Source organism: Lampris incognitus, chromosome 21, assembly GCF_029633865.1.
Source record: "Lampris incognitus isolate fLamInc1 chromosome 21, fLamInc1.hap2, whole genome shotgun sequence".
NCBI lineage: Eukaryota > Metazoa > Chordata > Actinopteri > Lampriformes > Lampridae > Lampris > Lampris incognitus.
Window position 1 is genome coordinate 14,776,089 of NC_079231.1, and position 16,508 is coordinate 14,792,596.

The 16,508-nt window shown below is 46.3% G+C and overlaps 1 protein-coding gene across 1 annotated transcript in view; it reads right to left on the minus strand.

Annotated features, from left to right (window-relative positions):
- Positions 1 to 6,432: 6,432 nt before the first annotated feature.
- Positions 6,433 to 16,508, minus strand: part of anos1a (anosmin 1a) — a 39,557-nt gene continuing 29,481 nt past the window's right edge. The window contains exon 14 of the mRNA XM_056301078.1: positions 6,433 to 6,557. Within this exon, the coding sequence (XP_056157053.1) occupies positions 6,433 to 6,557 (125 nt within the window). The remainder of the gene's footprint in view (positions 6,558 to 16,508) is intronic.

Sequence of the window (16,508 nt, forward strand, 5' to 3'; positions counted from 1 at the left end):
TGTCGCCTCACAGCAAGAAGGTCCTGGGTTCAAACCCCGGGGTTGTCCACCCTTGGGGGGGGGGGGTCATCCCAGGTCGTCCTCTGTGTGGAGTTTGCATGTTCTCCCCGTGTTGGCGGTGGGTTTCCTCCCACCATCAGAAAGACACGCATGTTAGGGTCAGTCCTAGCTACACAGCTAGGATGGGTTAAACGCGGAGCGTGATTTCCCCACGGGGATCGATAAAGTACCTCAAAATCACAATCGAAAAGCACTCGACCCCGGGTGACCGCCGATAATGATGACGGCGATGTGGCGAAAGCCAGGCTGTCCAACCTGAGGCCAAAAGTACTGTTGCCGTCTCCTCATGTGTCTGTGATGTGCACATATTTATGATGGGGAGGGGGGGGGACCCCCAAGTACACCTCAAGAGAGGAAAACAAAGGCCTCTTGAGTTCAGCGTACACTTGCCCACTGGCTGTCTCCTGCGCGCAGAGGAGTAAATGGGACGCTTGGCGCTCCGAGAGAAATTCCTTCAGCTCTTGTTCGGCTGCACTCAGCGAGACATGTTGACGGTGCACCTCCAGGAGGAGAAGACAGTGCGTGTGTGTGTGTGTGTGTGCGTGGAGGGTGAGGGATTCGGGTTGCTGTGGGAATGGATGGGAGATGGGGGTGGTGGGTCGAGTGGTCGTGGGGTTGCAAAACAGCCCCTGACATGGATCAGAATCTATCAACACCTCACGGCAAAAAACAAACAACTTCCTCACATCACTTCCGCGGCGAAGGTGTGAATTGAGGGCCTCTGGAGCCGCCACGTCCATTATGCAGCCCGCGTAGAACATAACTCATCTCACGGCTTAACGTGGTTATGACACCATCGATTTTCTGTGGTTAAAAACAACGTTGTTGTGTTTTTTGTTTTTTTCTGGCAGGAATACTTTGAGCTCTCACCACTTCAACCCCTGGTGGTTTCGTGTTATTAGACCCCCCTGAAAAAAAAGAAATCCAAGGCTGTAAAAAATAATGAAATGGGGCGTCTATCTAACCACCTCCACATTGTGCACGGTGTGCATATGGAGGCTGCAGTAGCCTATATATGTAAAACGAACCTCCATGTTTGTGCGGCAACCGACTGTCGTCAGACTTGCGTCCCACGATCAGCAACCGGATGACTCCTGAAGAGGCAGGACCCTTGCTGCGACCCAGCCGTCCCGGTCGCTGCTCCGCCCCCCTCTGCCGGTCCGGGGAGGGCTGCAGACTACCACATGCCTCCTCCCATACATGTGGAGTCACCAGCCGCTTCTTTTCACCTGACAGTGAGGAGTTTCACCAGGGGGATGTAGCGCGTGGGAGGATCACGCTATTCCCCCTCGAACAGTTGCCCGACTGACCAGAGGAGGCGCTAGTGCAGCAACCAGGACACACCCACATCCGGCTTCCCACACCCGCCAACCCACAGTCAGTTGTGTCTGTAGGGATGCCCGACCAAGCGGAGGTAACACGGGGATTTGAACCGGCGATCCCCGTGTTGGTAGGCAACGGAATACACTGCCACGCCCCCGAGCAACACCGTCTCCCTCCCAACCCGTCACATATGGACGCTTGGTCAGGACGGCTCTTCGTCACCTTACAAGAGCCACGTCTGTCTTACGTCTGTTGAGCCTTCAGTCTCTAGTGTTCTTCTCTCCTCTCTCTCTCTCTCTCTCTCTCTCTTTCTCTCTCTCTCTCTCTCTCTCTCTCTCTCTCTCTCTCCTCTCTCTCTCTCTCTCTCCCTCTCTCTCTCTCTCTCTCTCTCTCTCTCTCTCTCTCTCTCTCTCTCTCTCTCTCTCTCTCTCTCTCTCTCTCTCTCTCTCTCTCTCTCTCTCTCTCTCTCTCTCTCTCTCTCTCTCTCTCTCTCTCTCTCTACCCTCCCCTTTGAAAGTTGATGGCTAAAGGGGTACCCAGAGCATTGCAAAGTGAGGAAGAGGGGTCCCTGCCCAAACGTCCATGTGACGAGTTGGGAGTGAGAATAGTAAGAATAAGAACTTGGATCATCACGTCATGCAGGATAACGGTGCTACCGGATGTGACTCGCTGCATCACGAACCATGACCGCCGGTCACCGAGGAGCCCACGTTAAGCGGCCTACGTGGAGATTCAAAGCCACAGAGCTAAGCACGCTACACATCCAGGGGCAAGTTAACATCCTTGCCAATAACCAACGCACCTGGTCCGGGAGCGCTGGAGACAAGCCAGACCAGCACCGGGGAAAGGCTGCAACAACACCGTGGACCGAAAGGCCTCGGGAGGGCGACCTGAACATCAGCATCTCACGATCAACACCCGCCTGCAGCAAGCGCAGTCATGACCAGTCTGGGGAGCAGATGACTGACAGCCACCGACCTCTCTCCAGCAGCCAGTCAGGACACCGCGCGAGGCCCAACAACAGCCCGACACGTCTTGGCTTTTCATAGCTGATGAAAATTACAGTGGCTGACCAGTGACTCATAATAAGAGTTGCTGAAATCAATATAATTTTGATCCGAGCCGGTCTGGCTCCGGCGCTCGCAACACGCTGGCTTGGCGTCGTGAAGATAAACGAGTCGGGCAGTTGGGGGGGGGGGGCAGCCGTCGCCTCTATCTCGACGGCACTGATTCCTCACAAACATCAAGAGCATTTCCCCTCCCCCCCCCTTTAGTGCGTGGATGTATATGCATGTATGCAAGCGCATGATAGATCGGAAGAGCGTCGTGTAGGGTCTCCCAGGCTGACAGATTATCGGTTGTACTCGCATGACTGTGAATGCATGTGGACGATTTTCTATTCGTCCCCGATAAAAGTCGGAGGAGTGATCAGTCATGCTAGGGTAAACGCAGATCGTGGATTTCAGGTTCAGACGTCCTCCTCAGCTGTTTTGCTCAACGCGTTCTTCAGTGCAGGTAATAAAAGCCACATGGCAAAGTGACATCAGAAAACCCACTCTGCATTACCAACCTGTGTCGGTGTAAACGGGCTGACCCGCGCATGTTCCAAAGAGGTCCGAATGCAAGTATTTAAAACGCTTGCAGATGTGCTGGCGTGATGCAGCATGTTGCAGAGCAGCCAGTCATGTTTCTCCGCTGTTTATGTGGGAGCCAGATAAAAGCATGACAGACACATCATCAATCCCACTACTACACGCCGTACAGATACGCTGGCTGAATCTGCACATATCTGGAATACCTTCCCAAAGTCAAGCTGGGCCAGATTTGTGCTCCCCCGGTCGTTTCACAAGCCACATATTGTCTCGAAGCTGCAAAACCCTTCCTTTATTTTAACCAGTGCTTTTCAGCCGCATGTCCACTTCCTAACTGAAATAGATTACACGGGTGAAACCAATGAGGGGGGACAGCCTCCACCTTCGTGTACTTCGCCAGGTGGCTGAATGGAAAATGAAGGCGATCATAGCTATTTTCTACCTGCACCACCTATACTTTCAGAGGCAAACAACAAAAAAAAATCAGCAGGAGAAGGATCGACTGCGGCGTGATTATCCCTTTTGTAAGGCCTCTTCCCCGCTTCCTTTCTGCTGGACACTGTTCCCGCGGATCCCCGAAGGCTCTGAGGCAATGTTGGACCGGCCTTGAAACACAAATCAGTGTTAAGGAAACTGCCAGAGAACACTTCTTCAAAGACACCATCGCTCTGATCTTAGGGGGATTACTGCACGCAACTGTGCATGTGTGCGCATTTGTGCACAGGTGTGAGTGCATGTGCATGTGTGCAAATGCATGTGCACGTGTGCACATGCATGTGCGGGCCTGTTGTGCACTAGTTTTGGCTAGACACCCTTGTTTTTTTTTCTTCCATGACATATACGTTGAATGACCATGAACTGAATTACACAAGTTACCTACTTGTAACATGTCCATAAATAAACCTTTTACTCCATCTTGTCAGTTCTGTGGTTAGGAAAACGTCATATTACTCGGCTTTATCCAACTGCCGTCTCACCTGCAAAGACATTGCGCTGGTTCCCATTCAACACCAGCCCCCCCCCCCTTTTTCCCCCAGTTGCACCCGGCCAATTACCCCACTCTACCCCCTCTGCCGATCCGGGGAGGGCTGCAGACTACCACATGCCTCCTCCGATACATGTGGAGTCGCCAGCCGCTGCTTTTCACCTGACAGGGAGGAGTTTCACCAAGGGGACGTAGCGCGTGGGAGGATCACGCCACCCCCCCCCAGTTCCCCCTCACCCTCGAACAGGTACCCAGACCGACCAGAGGAGGCGCTAGTGCAGCGACCAGGACACACACACCCACAATCCGGCTGCCCACCCGCGGACACGGCCAATTGTGTCTGTAGGGACGCCCGACCAAGCCGGAGGTAACACGGGGATTCGAACCGGCGATCCCCGTGTTGGTAGGCAGCGGAATAGACCGCCACGCTACCCAGACGCCCTATCACCCTTTGTTTAAGAGTAACTTCCCGGTGAATAAGCATCCTTCATGGATGTGAATGTCAACACACAGATTTATGAGTCCAAGGTTGTTTGGGGCTCAATCATGTTGACCAGCTTTCCAGAGTGCAAGGGCGCTCACGTCGACGGGTTCAAAAAAACAAAAACAAATCTAAATGGGACCAAAGATTTGAGTAGGAAATGCACAGCTGTTCACACTGGCCACTTTAGTTCTAAAGAGACTTTCCATCAGCGCCCCCTTGAGCACATCCCAGTTATGAAAACGGATCGTCTGTGACCGCTCTCCTCTTTGTGGGCCTTCTAAGGCCCTGGTATATTGATGAGAGCTGAATGTAGACTGACAGAGCCATAGAGCTATCCTGAATGCCTTGCCCCCAAAATGCTCATAAACACATCTGCTGCCGCCAGCGCCCCCAGTGTGTGCCAACGTGTTACTATTGTATGCCTTGTTATTAACAATGTATGTAGCCATCTCTTGTCTGTCTGTCTGTCTGCCTGTCTCAGGGGATGAGTCATTTCTGTCTCACCTCTGGCAGCTCACAGTTCCATTATTTGAGGTCAGCGAAGGGCTCTGCACCACTGACAAGTGAGTTAATCACCACTGACACAGCATTTCAAAACGATGGGAGGGGAGAGCCGTGAGTCGGCGCCTGACATTTCGCCGTCTCTCACCAGAAGCCCTCCCTGATTGAGCTGCATTGATTTGCTCCCCGTGCATGGGCTTTACAAAATACCATTTTTATATAACATGTATAGAATGACATTTATAATTTGATGCACTCCCTCACCCCCCCCCCTCATCTTTGCGATTGTGAAAGCATCTCTGCAGCCGACGTTGCAACCTACGAGTTGGGTCTCGGCAGCCGTAATGTCACTCCCCACACTGTGCATCACACAATTAATGTCTTGGTGATAAATCCCCGACTGAAAAATGTGAATCCAACTCCAAACAAAATCATAATACTGGCCACTGTGTCACATTATTAGGTACTGGTTCTGGTAAGTTCCCCCGGGAAATGCACAGGTAAGAACCCAAACGCACGACACACAAACAGGGAGGTTACCGTAACACTCAGTTTAATGGTCAAGGGCAGGCAGGGGTCAGTGCACAGGAAATTAGTCCGACAGGCGACCAGATGGACAACGGGCAGGCACAGGCAAACAGGCAAAACAGGTTCAAAACTCAAGTTGTAGTTACCGGGGTTTTCAGTCCAAACAGATCTGATGAGGGGCAGGCAAGAGAAACAAGGTCCAGGAAGCCGGCAGAAGACTTCAAACACAGGTAGAATGGTAGAACGAGAGTTAATGAAACGCTGGATAGCTTGGCTGAAGATAAGACAGTCTGACAGGGGAACAGGGAAACCAGGGGAGTATGAGCTGGGGAGCTAATGAGGGAATGAGGAACAGGTGTGGAATACATGGGGTTGGCTGAGGTCAAAACCAGGGGCAGTAACTGACACGATAAGATGGGTGAACTTAAAAATAAAACAGGCAAGAAAACAGACAATGATAGCGGTAACAGGCTGACTCAAACTATGGAAGACGATGACTGCCGAAAATAACTGGACTAAACTTAACTAGAAGACATAGTAAAATGACTGACCGGGAGACAAGGGACAGATTCCAGATGTTCCAACAAGCCAATCGGGAATACCGAGCAGGGTGGGTGGAGGGGGTCTGGAGGAGGGATTCAGGGGCAAGTGGCCTGGGAGCCGATGAATGGGGTCGGGGATCTCAGGTGGATGGCCTGAAGGCTGGCCTGATTGATGCAACCGATCTAGAGGGCGACCAGGACGCAGGACTAAAGGGTGGAGTAGTTCTAGTGGACAGGCAGGAGGACAACCAGACGTGCACGGCCGCTCTAGAGGATGACTGACCTGGAGGCCGGCGACATGGGTGGGATGGCTCCTGAGGCTGGTGAAGTAGGCAGGACCACTTGGAAAGTTGACCAGATGAAAGGAAACCAGGAAGGCGGTGCTTGGGTGGCCGGCCACAGTGCAGGGGAATCTGGTCAGAGGCCCTGGGACCGAGTGGACAGGAACTGAGCAAACAGGAAGCTGGGGGTTAGACCTCTAGAGCCATAGAAAGTGGGGCCTCTTAAGATCCCGGAGGCGGAACTGCAGGAGACGAGGGAAGCTGGACCACAGGGGACACAAGAAGCTGGGCCACTGGGAATGCTGCAGACTCTGGAAGTGGAGCCACAGGAGACATAGGGAGCTGGGCCACGGGGTGCTGCAGATTCTGGAGGGGGACAGGACAGGCTCTGGAACGGACTGGTCTGGTTTCTGCATGGCCTGTTTAACCACTGGGTTTCCGACCACGAAGGCTGAGACTCTGGTTGATGCTACAAGGACCTCCCTGGGCCAGGCAGGTTCCCAGGAACAGGTTTAGGGCTGGAACCAGCTCGGGACAGGCAGACTGCTGTGTCTCCGCTATGGAGGCAAATGGCTAGCAATGGCATGAAAGGGCCAGCATATGGCTGACTAGGTCAGCAGCCTATTCAGACAGCAATCCGAGTCAGCTGGGTTCATGTGTAGCCAGACTGTACTGTTACGTTAACCAGGGAAACTGACAGATAAGAACCCAAACGCACAACACAGACGGGGAGGTTACAGTAACACTCAAGTTTAATGGTCAAGGGTAGGCAAGGGTCAGTACACAGGAAACCACTCCGACAGGCGACCAGATAGACAAGGGGCAGGCAGACAGGCAAAACAGGTTCAAAGCACAAGTTCATTACCAGGGTTTTCAGTCCAAACAGAAGAACAAATACTATTACGGGCAGGCAAGAGAAACAAGGTCCAGGAAACCGGCAGAAAACCTCAAACACAGGTGGACTCATAGACCGAGAGTTAATGAAACGCTGGATAGCTTCGCTGAAGACACAAGACAATCTGGCAGGGGAACAGGGGAAACCAGGGGAGTATATAAACTGGGGAGCTAACGAGGGAATGAGGAACAGGTGTGGGATACACGGGTTGACTGAGGACAAAGCCAGGGGCAGGAACTGACAGGACGACACAGGTGGATTTCAAAATAAAACAGGCAAGACTTATAGACAATAATAGCGGTAATAGCCTGACTGACTCAAACTGTGGAAGACGATGACTGCCAAAATAACTGACTGAACTAAACTGGCAGACTAAACTAAACTAGGAGACATCGTAAAATGATTGACTGGGAGATATCGTAACAAGTTATGTAAAAAACATAAATATAGGCTAATGATGACAGTAACAATACTATCGTATGATGGTGCTAGAAAAGCATCATTCAATCTGATGAGCCAGGATTCAAGCATGGTGACAGCAAGCATCCACCTCTGCTTAGTGTCCTTCAGCGTGGCTGAAAGAAACCCAACAAGTTCCAGCTACACTGTTGTGCAGCTGGCCATAGGCTTTGACTGTCCTGAGGGAGTGTGAATAAAAACAGGCTCTCTTTAGGATACTGCTCTCACCCCTTCTTCTTTTATTTATTAGCTGTTAATCCGCTGTTGATTTATCGAATGGTTAATCAGATATATTTTTTATTAATTTCATTTATCAAGGTTTACACTTTTATTACAAGTCTGTCCACCTGTCTTCCTCTTTCTTTCAACATTAACTTTTTTATCTGTGCAATTTCACTTAATGTGAAGCGCAGTGCATTTCAATGTATACATTGTGCTATATAAAGTTTGATTGATTTGTTGATTGATTGGTTGGTTTATTGGTTAGTCGATTGAAATGTTTAAATCAAGTTTTAAACCAAGTAGTGAACATAAATCAAATGCTAAAAATAGGTGATGGGTGTCAAATTTGTAAAATAAAAGAAGGCACGTGTAAAAGAACCCTTTACTGAGCCCTTTACTGAACCCTTTACCAGCTCTGTCAGAGATATTCAAGATATCTGCAGTTTCAATCTGACTTGTAAGAATAATAATTAAAGGTATCTGTAATTGCATTTTGACAGGTCAAAATATCTCAAAATATATCTGTGATGATGTCACGGATGACGTCACTTGACTCTTCTTACACACTACCGAGTTTTATTGACGTGGGGCACCCGGATAGCGTAGCGGCCCATTCCGTTGCCTACCAACGCAGGATCGCCGGGTCGAATCCCCGCGTTACCTCCGGCTTGGTCGGGCGTCCTCACAGACACAATTGGCCGTGTCTGCGGGTGGGAAGTCGGATGTGGGTATGTGTCCTGTCGCTGCATTGGCGCCTCCTCTGGTCGCCCCCGGATCGGCGGAGAGGAGGTGGAGCAGCGAACGGGACGGCTCAAGAGGAGCTGGGTAATTGGCCGGATACAAATTGGAAAAAGGGGGAAAAAAGAGTTTTATTGACGTGGGCGTCCGGGTCTATTTCGTTACTTACCAACACGCGGGTTGGCGGTTCGAATCCCCGTGTTACCTCCGGCTTGTTCGGGCGTCTCCATCCATCCATTATCCAAATCCTGCTGTCAGGGTCGCGGGGATGCTGGAGCCTATCCCAGCAGTCATTGGGCGGCAGGCAGGGAGACACCCTGGACAGGCCGCCAGGCCATCACACACACATATGAGATTATAATATTATCAAATCACTCAAACTGTAAAGTCCCCTTTTTTAGTTATCATAATGTTGGCAATCACTACAGATATAATTCTTAGCCGATTTGAGCTAATGGCTAGTTGGGCCATTGCTGTCTATTAATTTCCAATTTTCTTTGAACTGGAGTTATATAAAGTCCAATTAATACAATCTTAAAATCCAGGAGTCTTATTATATTACCGGTATGGCTGTAGTGTCCGTCAATCATAGGACCTGGAGTTCGTTTCCGTAATTTATTATTAACTTCCGGGTTGCCAGCGGAATTCCCCGTAAATATGGCCGCTCGTGTCTTTCGCCGCAAAAAGCGGACGGACGTTCGTAAACTGACCTCAAATAACGTGTATTTTTCTGATGAAGAATTAGTAAGTCAAACTTGTCATTGCGGGCTAAATTTTCAGGAAGTAAAACGGATGAGGTCTGGCAGCGTTTTAGTTATAATGCCAACAAAGCCACAAACTATAAAGTTAGCTGAAACTGACGAAGATACGAAGAAAACAACGTGAAGAAACAGCTTCCGGTCTCCATCCCCCCCATCTGTGTAACGGTAAGTGTTCCCGCTGTTTGGTGGTTAATTTACATCTTATTTTCATTGTGCCTCTTAACCAAAGTTATCAGCTAGCTGGTGAAATGAATGTGACGTGTCATTGTGAGGAAAAGGCAGTGAATTGACATGGTGGGACACTGCGTTTGGCCTGTTCGTCTTGTCGAGTCACGTCAGATGTGTTGGTCTAACCCAAATCACGGTTAAGGCCCAGAGGGCTTTACGTGCACAGTTACACTCTGCACATTGTCCAACCCCCTGTCTTCTGCACTTTACACTGAAAGGGGTGCAAAGGACACACCATTCGGCGATTGCAAAATGCAAAGTAATTTAATTTCACGGTTGGGTTTGACATAAAGACTAAAGTATTCAGCATCTATCAAGTTTATGTTACATTTTGTTGGCTGTTCCAGAGACAACCCTTTCTTCAAGGGCTTCAAGGTTTCCACAAAGCTGGGGGTCCCTTTGGCCTGAGAAGAAGCGAGGGAGATGACTTTTATTGGATTATAGAATATAAAATGGGGCTAGAACTAGCATTAAACTTCAAGGAGTATTTGTCAACTAAAACTAGACTAAAATCAAGAAGAATAACAATGACTAAATGTGACTACACCTAATACATGTTGGATGTAAGGACTAAAAGAGTAAATCTAATGTAGGTACACTGTATTTGTGAAATCCACAATAAGTTTATGTTTTGTGCACAATACATCACTGGACATCAAATTTATAGTATTGAACTGTATATCCCAGGGAATAAATCACTGGTCGATGGAAAATCATAGCGATCAACTGTTGAAAATACTGTAGCCAGTGTATTATTGCAAGTTTTTTCCCTGATTTAAAAAAACAACATATTCTAATCATTGAGTATATATAAGCCGTCTATGATCTGCACAAGAATGAAAAAGATTCAGGGTTAAATGCCAATTAATCATAGCAAATACTGAATTATTGATAGAAACTTGTGGTGCACATCAAAGGCAAAAAAGAGTATTTCTTGTTGGCTATGATCATTTGATATCCACTTATGATGATATGCAATAATATTTCTTAGATTCTGTTTGAATTTGTCATCAAGCTTGCTTGTCTTTCATTCTGCTCTTTCTGTTCTGCCTTTGACTGTCAAAGCTGCACTGAGTTCAGTCCTGTCAACCCTGTATTAAAACAAACCTGGTTCGCCTCCATATAGTGATACTAGACTAAGTGAAGTCAGTTTGAATGTGAACTAAATTCGATTTTGTGTCGCCATTCCACGCGCCAAAACACCGCAGTTTCAGTATAGCAACGTTAGCCAGTAGTGACCCGAAAATCTGCTCTTTCATTTTCAGCACATGTGCTTCTGTGATTTTTGTTTAAGTGTGATTTTGCCGGTGTATATGCATGTGTGTATGGTTAAAGGTTTAATTTTTTTAAATGTTGAGGGGGAGAGAAGTAATCGAAAACGTGTTTTTATCTTTGCCAACGGGCGTCCACTTTTAGCCACAGGCTGCAGCTTGCCATTAGCTTCACTCTATTCTGAAAGTAATGTTAAGTTAACGTTAGAGACAAGATGGACTGGACTTGCAGCAGGGGCGGTTCTAGATCAGATCTTTAGGGGGGCTCAGCCCCTAATGAGAAAATGACATGCATATCTTGCCTTGCAATTTTTCAACCCCCTCCCCCCGCTAAATCACTAATTTCATTGGATAACAATATATTAATATTTTTTATAAATGATATTTTAATTTGCAACAATACTTTTAATGAATAACCAGTAAGTAAAGCGAGGCTTAAACTGCAAAATATTTTTTAAGAAAAATAAAAATGGAAAATGCTGTTTCCAAAAGTATTCAACCCCTTTCACTTTAGCAAACCCCAATTCAATTAGGTACACAGTATTACCTTTAGAAGCAACCCTAGACTTCACTAATACACCTGTTTTAGAGAGGGCCCACAGTCATTTAATGGTACCTGAGGCAAAGACTGAATCATAATAACTAGAACTTTCCATAGTAAATAAAAGAGCAAGTTATAGCAAAGCAGATATGAGGAGAAATGTACAAGACATTGTTTCATTCGCCACATGGGAGCAGTCCATATCACCAAGCAATGAAAGAAGCATCATAAAATAATAATTTTGACGGACAGCTTGCTAAAATCACGTTGATACAATGCCAAATACACCCAGTCATCTGCACAGTAATATTGATTTGACCCAACGTTCTCTGTCAGAACATTCAGCAATTTTATTTGCTAAAGTTTCAACTTATTTTGTTTTTCTGCGCCATGAAATCCTATATATCCTATATGCCACACCGACTGCCATCATTACACATCAGGATGTGATCCCAGAAAGTTGAATCAGTTCATTTGGACACAAAGTTTAGTAGGAGAAACGTTTCATCACTCATCAAAATGACTTCGTCAGTCTCAGCTGACTGCGGGCTGTCCCCAACCTTATAAACAGCACAGTTGTATAACGTCCACGAAGTCACTTAGAAAAGTGATGAAATGTCTCGCCCACTAAACTTCATGTCTAGATGAACTGATTCAACTTTCTGGGATCACATCCTGATATGTAATGCTGGCGATCGGTTTCATATGCTTATGAAATCGCCGGTCACCGTTTGCAAATGAAACCAGCGACCGATCGCCGGTTTCAATTGATGACTGCTGCTAGCCAAAGAAACTGGTTCATTCTTCTCTGCTTGTTGCCTCCCTCCTTCTCTCTCTCTCTCTCTCTCTCTCTCTCTCTCTCTCTCTCTCTCTCTCTCTCTCTCTCTCTCCTTGTCCTCTCTTCAATTTCTAGGAGCACTTCATCCGTATACTCTGGCTCAAATAAATACGGGCGGCCATTTAAATACCTCATCCACATTGTCGAAATCAGCTAAATATTCAGCCGTGACTTTGGAAATAGATTATTGCTAGCAGTTCATCTATGTCTCAGGTTAGGCTGCCCCAAATGAATGGTGAGCTCTGATGATGTTCGGCTTGACTTCTTCTTTTGCAAACATCAGAAACCACGCCTCGGCGCACAAATTGTATTAGCAGTAAAAAGGGTATTACAAGATACTGGAAGCAGCGAAACGTAAAGAAAAGGCTCTATCTCTGTAGGAATCCTTTCCATATTCAGACACTTACAATAACAATCTGAGCCTCAGTGGCAAAAGCAAGCACTTTTAGTGGACATACATTGATGGGCGCTATTGCCCCCAAGGATTACATTGCAGCCCGATGTGCAGGTGCCGGCTGAAGTGTTCTCGTTCAATACTTGAGCAGTTCCAAAAAATGTTGTCCCTGTTAGTCGTTTAGAAAATATGGTCCAGGTTTAAAAATACCGTAATTACCCTTTAACAAGCAATTCAGTGTTACTCCTCATCAAAATGCCTTAACTGTGTGAGCACTGTGCAGCTCTAATTTCTGCATTTGAGATGCACAGAAATCTTGCAAACTTTAGATTTCCACCAGTAGCACAAAAACACATTGAAAGAGTTTATTTGGCATGCAGAACTCATGGTTGTAGCTTTGTGTTAGCAATTTTTTTCAACCTTATGCGAGCACTTTCAGCTGCATATTGGAAATGGAAGAAAAGGATCATGCCCCTATGCCAACTGATCAAAGTATTTCTGTGTCCAATCATCTTTTTCCTCATGCTTGAGCTGGAAACACAAAAAACACATATCCTTATCCCCCGTGTGGTAGCCATACCTCTAATAGCACTGCCTCCCCCAGCATGAGTAGTTCCACAAACAGTGAAATTTGAGATGGACTTAGATGATGGGAGTGATAATGCAAAAGATGAAGTGTACGGGGAGGATTTCTTGAACAACTGGGCCATGTTTTATCTTCGGATGTAGGCTAAAATGCTTTTAAGTTTGTTTAATTTTCCTTTATTAATCCTCTTGGGGAAATTCAGTTAGTGCAAATTAATCCATTCTAGCTGTAATCTGTGTAGCTAGGAGCAGTGGGCTGCCGCTTTCATGCAGCACCTGGGGACCAACTCCAGTTTTTTTTCCCCCATTGCCTTGGTTAAGGGCACAGAAGACTGTAAACCCTAACATGCATGTCTTTTTGATGGTGAAGGAAACCGGAGCACCCGCAGAAAACCCGCAGCATGCACGAGGAGAAGATGTAAACGCCACACAGAGGACGAACCCCCCCCCAGGTTGGACAACCCCGGGGTTCGAACCCAGGACCTTCATGCTGTGAGGCGACAGTGCTAACCACTGGGCCACGATGTCGCCAGCCAGTGTAATTCTGGCCTTAATTGAAGCTTTCCAGGACGTACGCAGTAATACAAGCTCAACCCACCTTTTGGCTAGGATGCATGAAGATCTAACGCTAATGTGCCTAAAAATAATACTGGGAAGCAATGTTTGTTCGTCATGTTTTTCCTCATGGAGCAGAGAAGACCATGCCCGTCATACATGGGATGAGGTGAGTATGATGTCACACAGTTGACAGTTGCCCACTATTGGGCTTCTTGAACATCAGTTTCTGACCAAATATTTATATACCAAATATATATATTTTATTAGATGATTTCTACATCCTTAAGTCGGGTTATACTTTCAAATTATGAGATGCTGACCTTGGTATTGAGTTAAAAACTTTTGCGTTAGTCCTAGCCCTAAAAGGTCAGTTTGACACTGCTTATCTTGCCTATCTTTCTGAAAACATAATCCAACTTCAGAGGGGCTGATGCTGATGCTCACAATGAGGGAAGATAAGTGTTTCTGAATGTTAACATTCATTTCTCATTTTAAATGGATCCTAATAAGGATTAATCCTTATTCCAGCAGTGCGATGTCAAGGCACAATGAGCTGAAGACTGACAGGATGGCTTGGCAGAAGACCTCAGCTATGACCCCCCCCCCCCCATGTCATTTCCCTTATCAAGAACTTCTAAGAGTTCGATTGGCAGAATGACTAGATGCAGGTGAGGTTTCGATAATAGGTTTTCCTTCACATTGTAGACAATAGTAATACCTTTCAAGATAAAGAACTTCGTTGCTTATTAAATGTGTTTGTCTTTATTTTCAGGGCTCTGACTGACACCAGCCACCCCATGGACAATTAAATTCCCATGTTTAGATTAGACAAGAGTTATCATTTCTAACTGCTATTTTTGGTGTTCGTTTTGTTTTTAGATGGGGCATGTGTTTTAATATAAATTCATGTTACATCAGCGATGATGCAAAAAAAAAAAGCTTAGTGTTTGTCAAAGGGCACCTTTTCAGTTTGGCCGGGTTCCCCTAAAATATTTGCATGTGGTTGACTGAAGAAGTGACCTGAGTATTTTGTCAATTTACCATGCATTGTTCATGTTACAGCTGTATTTAAATGTTGACTGGTTTGTGGTTTCTAATTTTACTGTTGTTTTTAGAAATGCATGCATCTGAAGGCTGCAGCTTGCCTGTGTCTGTTACAATTTGTACAATAAACAAGACATGGAACAAAGGAAATTAGGCACAAGCTAATTTTTTGGTATATTGTGTTTATTTTCATAAACACAGAGAACACAACCATACGTTGTACGTGTAGTTTTACTTTTTTGCCCCTTAATCATTCTCCCACCTGGTTCTTAGCTCTAAATTCCCCCAGACACCCAGAACAGCATGTCAATTTTATGGGTAGGGCCGGGGGCTAAGAAAAGGAGGACAGGGCATCCAGGTAGCGTAGCGGTCTATTCCGTTGCCTACCAACACGGGGCTCTCCTGTTCGAATCCCATGTTACCACCGGCTTGGTCGGGCGTCCCTACAGACACCATTGGCCGTGTCTGTGGGTGGGGAGCCGGATGTGGGTATGTGTCCTGGTCGCGGCACTAGCGCCTCCTCTGGTCAGTCGTGGCACCTGTTCAGGAGGGAGGGGGAACTGTGGGGAATAGCGTGATCCTCCCACTTGCTACGTCCCCCTGGCGAAACTCCTCACTGTCAGGTGAAAAGTAGGGGCTGGCGACTCCACATGTATCAGAGGAGGCATGTGGTAGTCTGCAACCCTCCCTCGATCGGCAGAGGGGATGGAGCAGCGACCAGGGCAGCTCCGAAAGAGCGGGGTAATTGGCCGGATACAATTGGGGCGAAAAATGGGGGGGGGGGGGTCAAAAAAAAAAAAGAAGAAAAAAAAAAAGGAGGACGGAGAAAGAAAAGAGAAGGTTTTTAGAAACTCAATCAACAATTTACAAATTTACAAATTGTTCAAAACAATGATACCACTGGTGTATTTAAAGATAACAGTAATCTACTCTAACCATGGTTACAGCAACTTACTGGCCACTAGCTGCCAGTAAGTTCACAGTATTTTATTTTACAGTACATTACTGTACTCTCAAACACCAATATACTGAGTTTGATAGCATGGGAGAACAAGTGGTACTGTAAATATATCACAGTATTATTATACAAGTGAACTCAATTACAGTATCTTACTGGCCACTAACTGCCAGTAGTTTACTGTATATATCACAATAATCTTCTTATAGTGTACCGAAATTGATACTGGCAAATCTTGTTTCATTTCGAATTAATGTCTGAGGTTTAGTTGAGTCAAATGCTACCACAAATACAAGTTCATGGGTGGTAGAGATTTCTGAAAAAAAAAAAAAAAAAAAAAAAAGACCAAACAAAAAAGCGTTGCAGCTTTAAAGTCTCTGAAAGTACCAGAGAGCCTTTGTGTAGAGCCATTTGAGCAATGGTTATAAAGTTGCTTTTTTTAAAAGGGAATATATCACACCACAATCTACCGTGTGAAGGTAAAATCCTTTCAGAATGAAATTATGTTAAACCAAAAAAAAATTGTTTTGGACATTTCAGACACCTTGTTTTACCCGTAAGAATTTTGCCTTCGGCTGTGGTGATGCTGATTCTGTAAAGCTGTTTTTGTTTAGCGTGCATAGTGTGTCGTATTATTGCACTCCTCTATAGCTTTTGAGCACGGCCATCCTATAAAATCTGAGTTATGGCGCTGTTTAGACTTTATAGTTTGCTAGATAG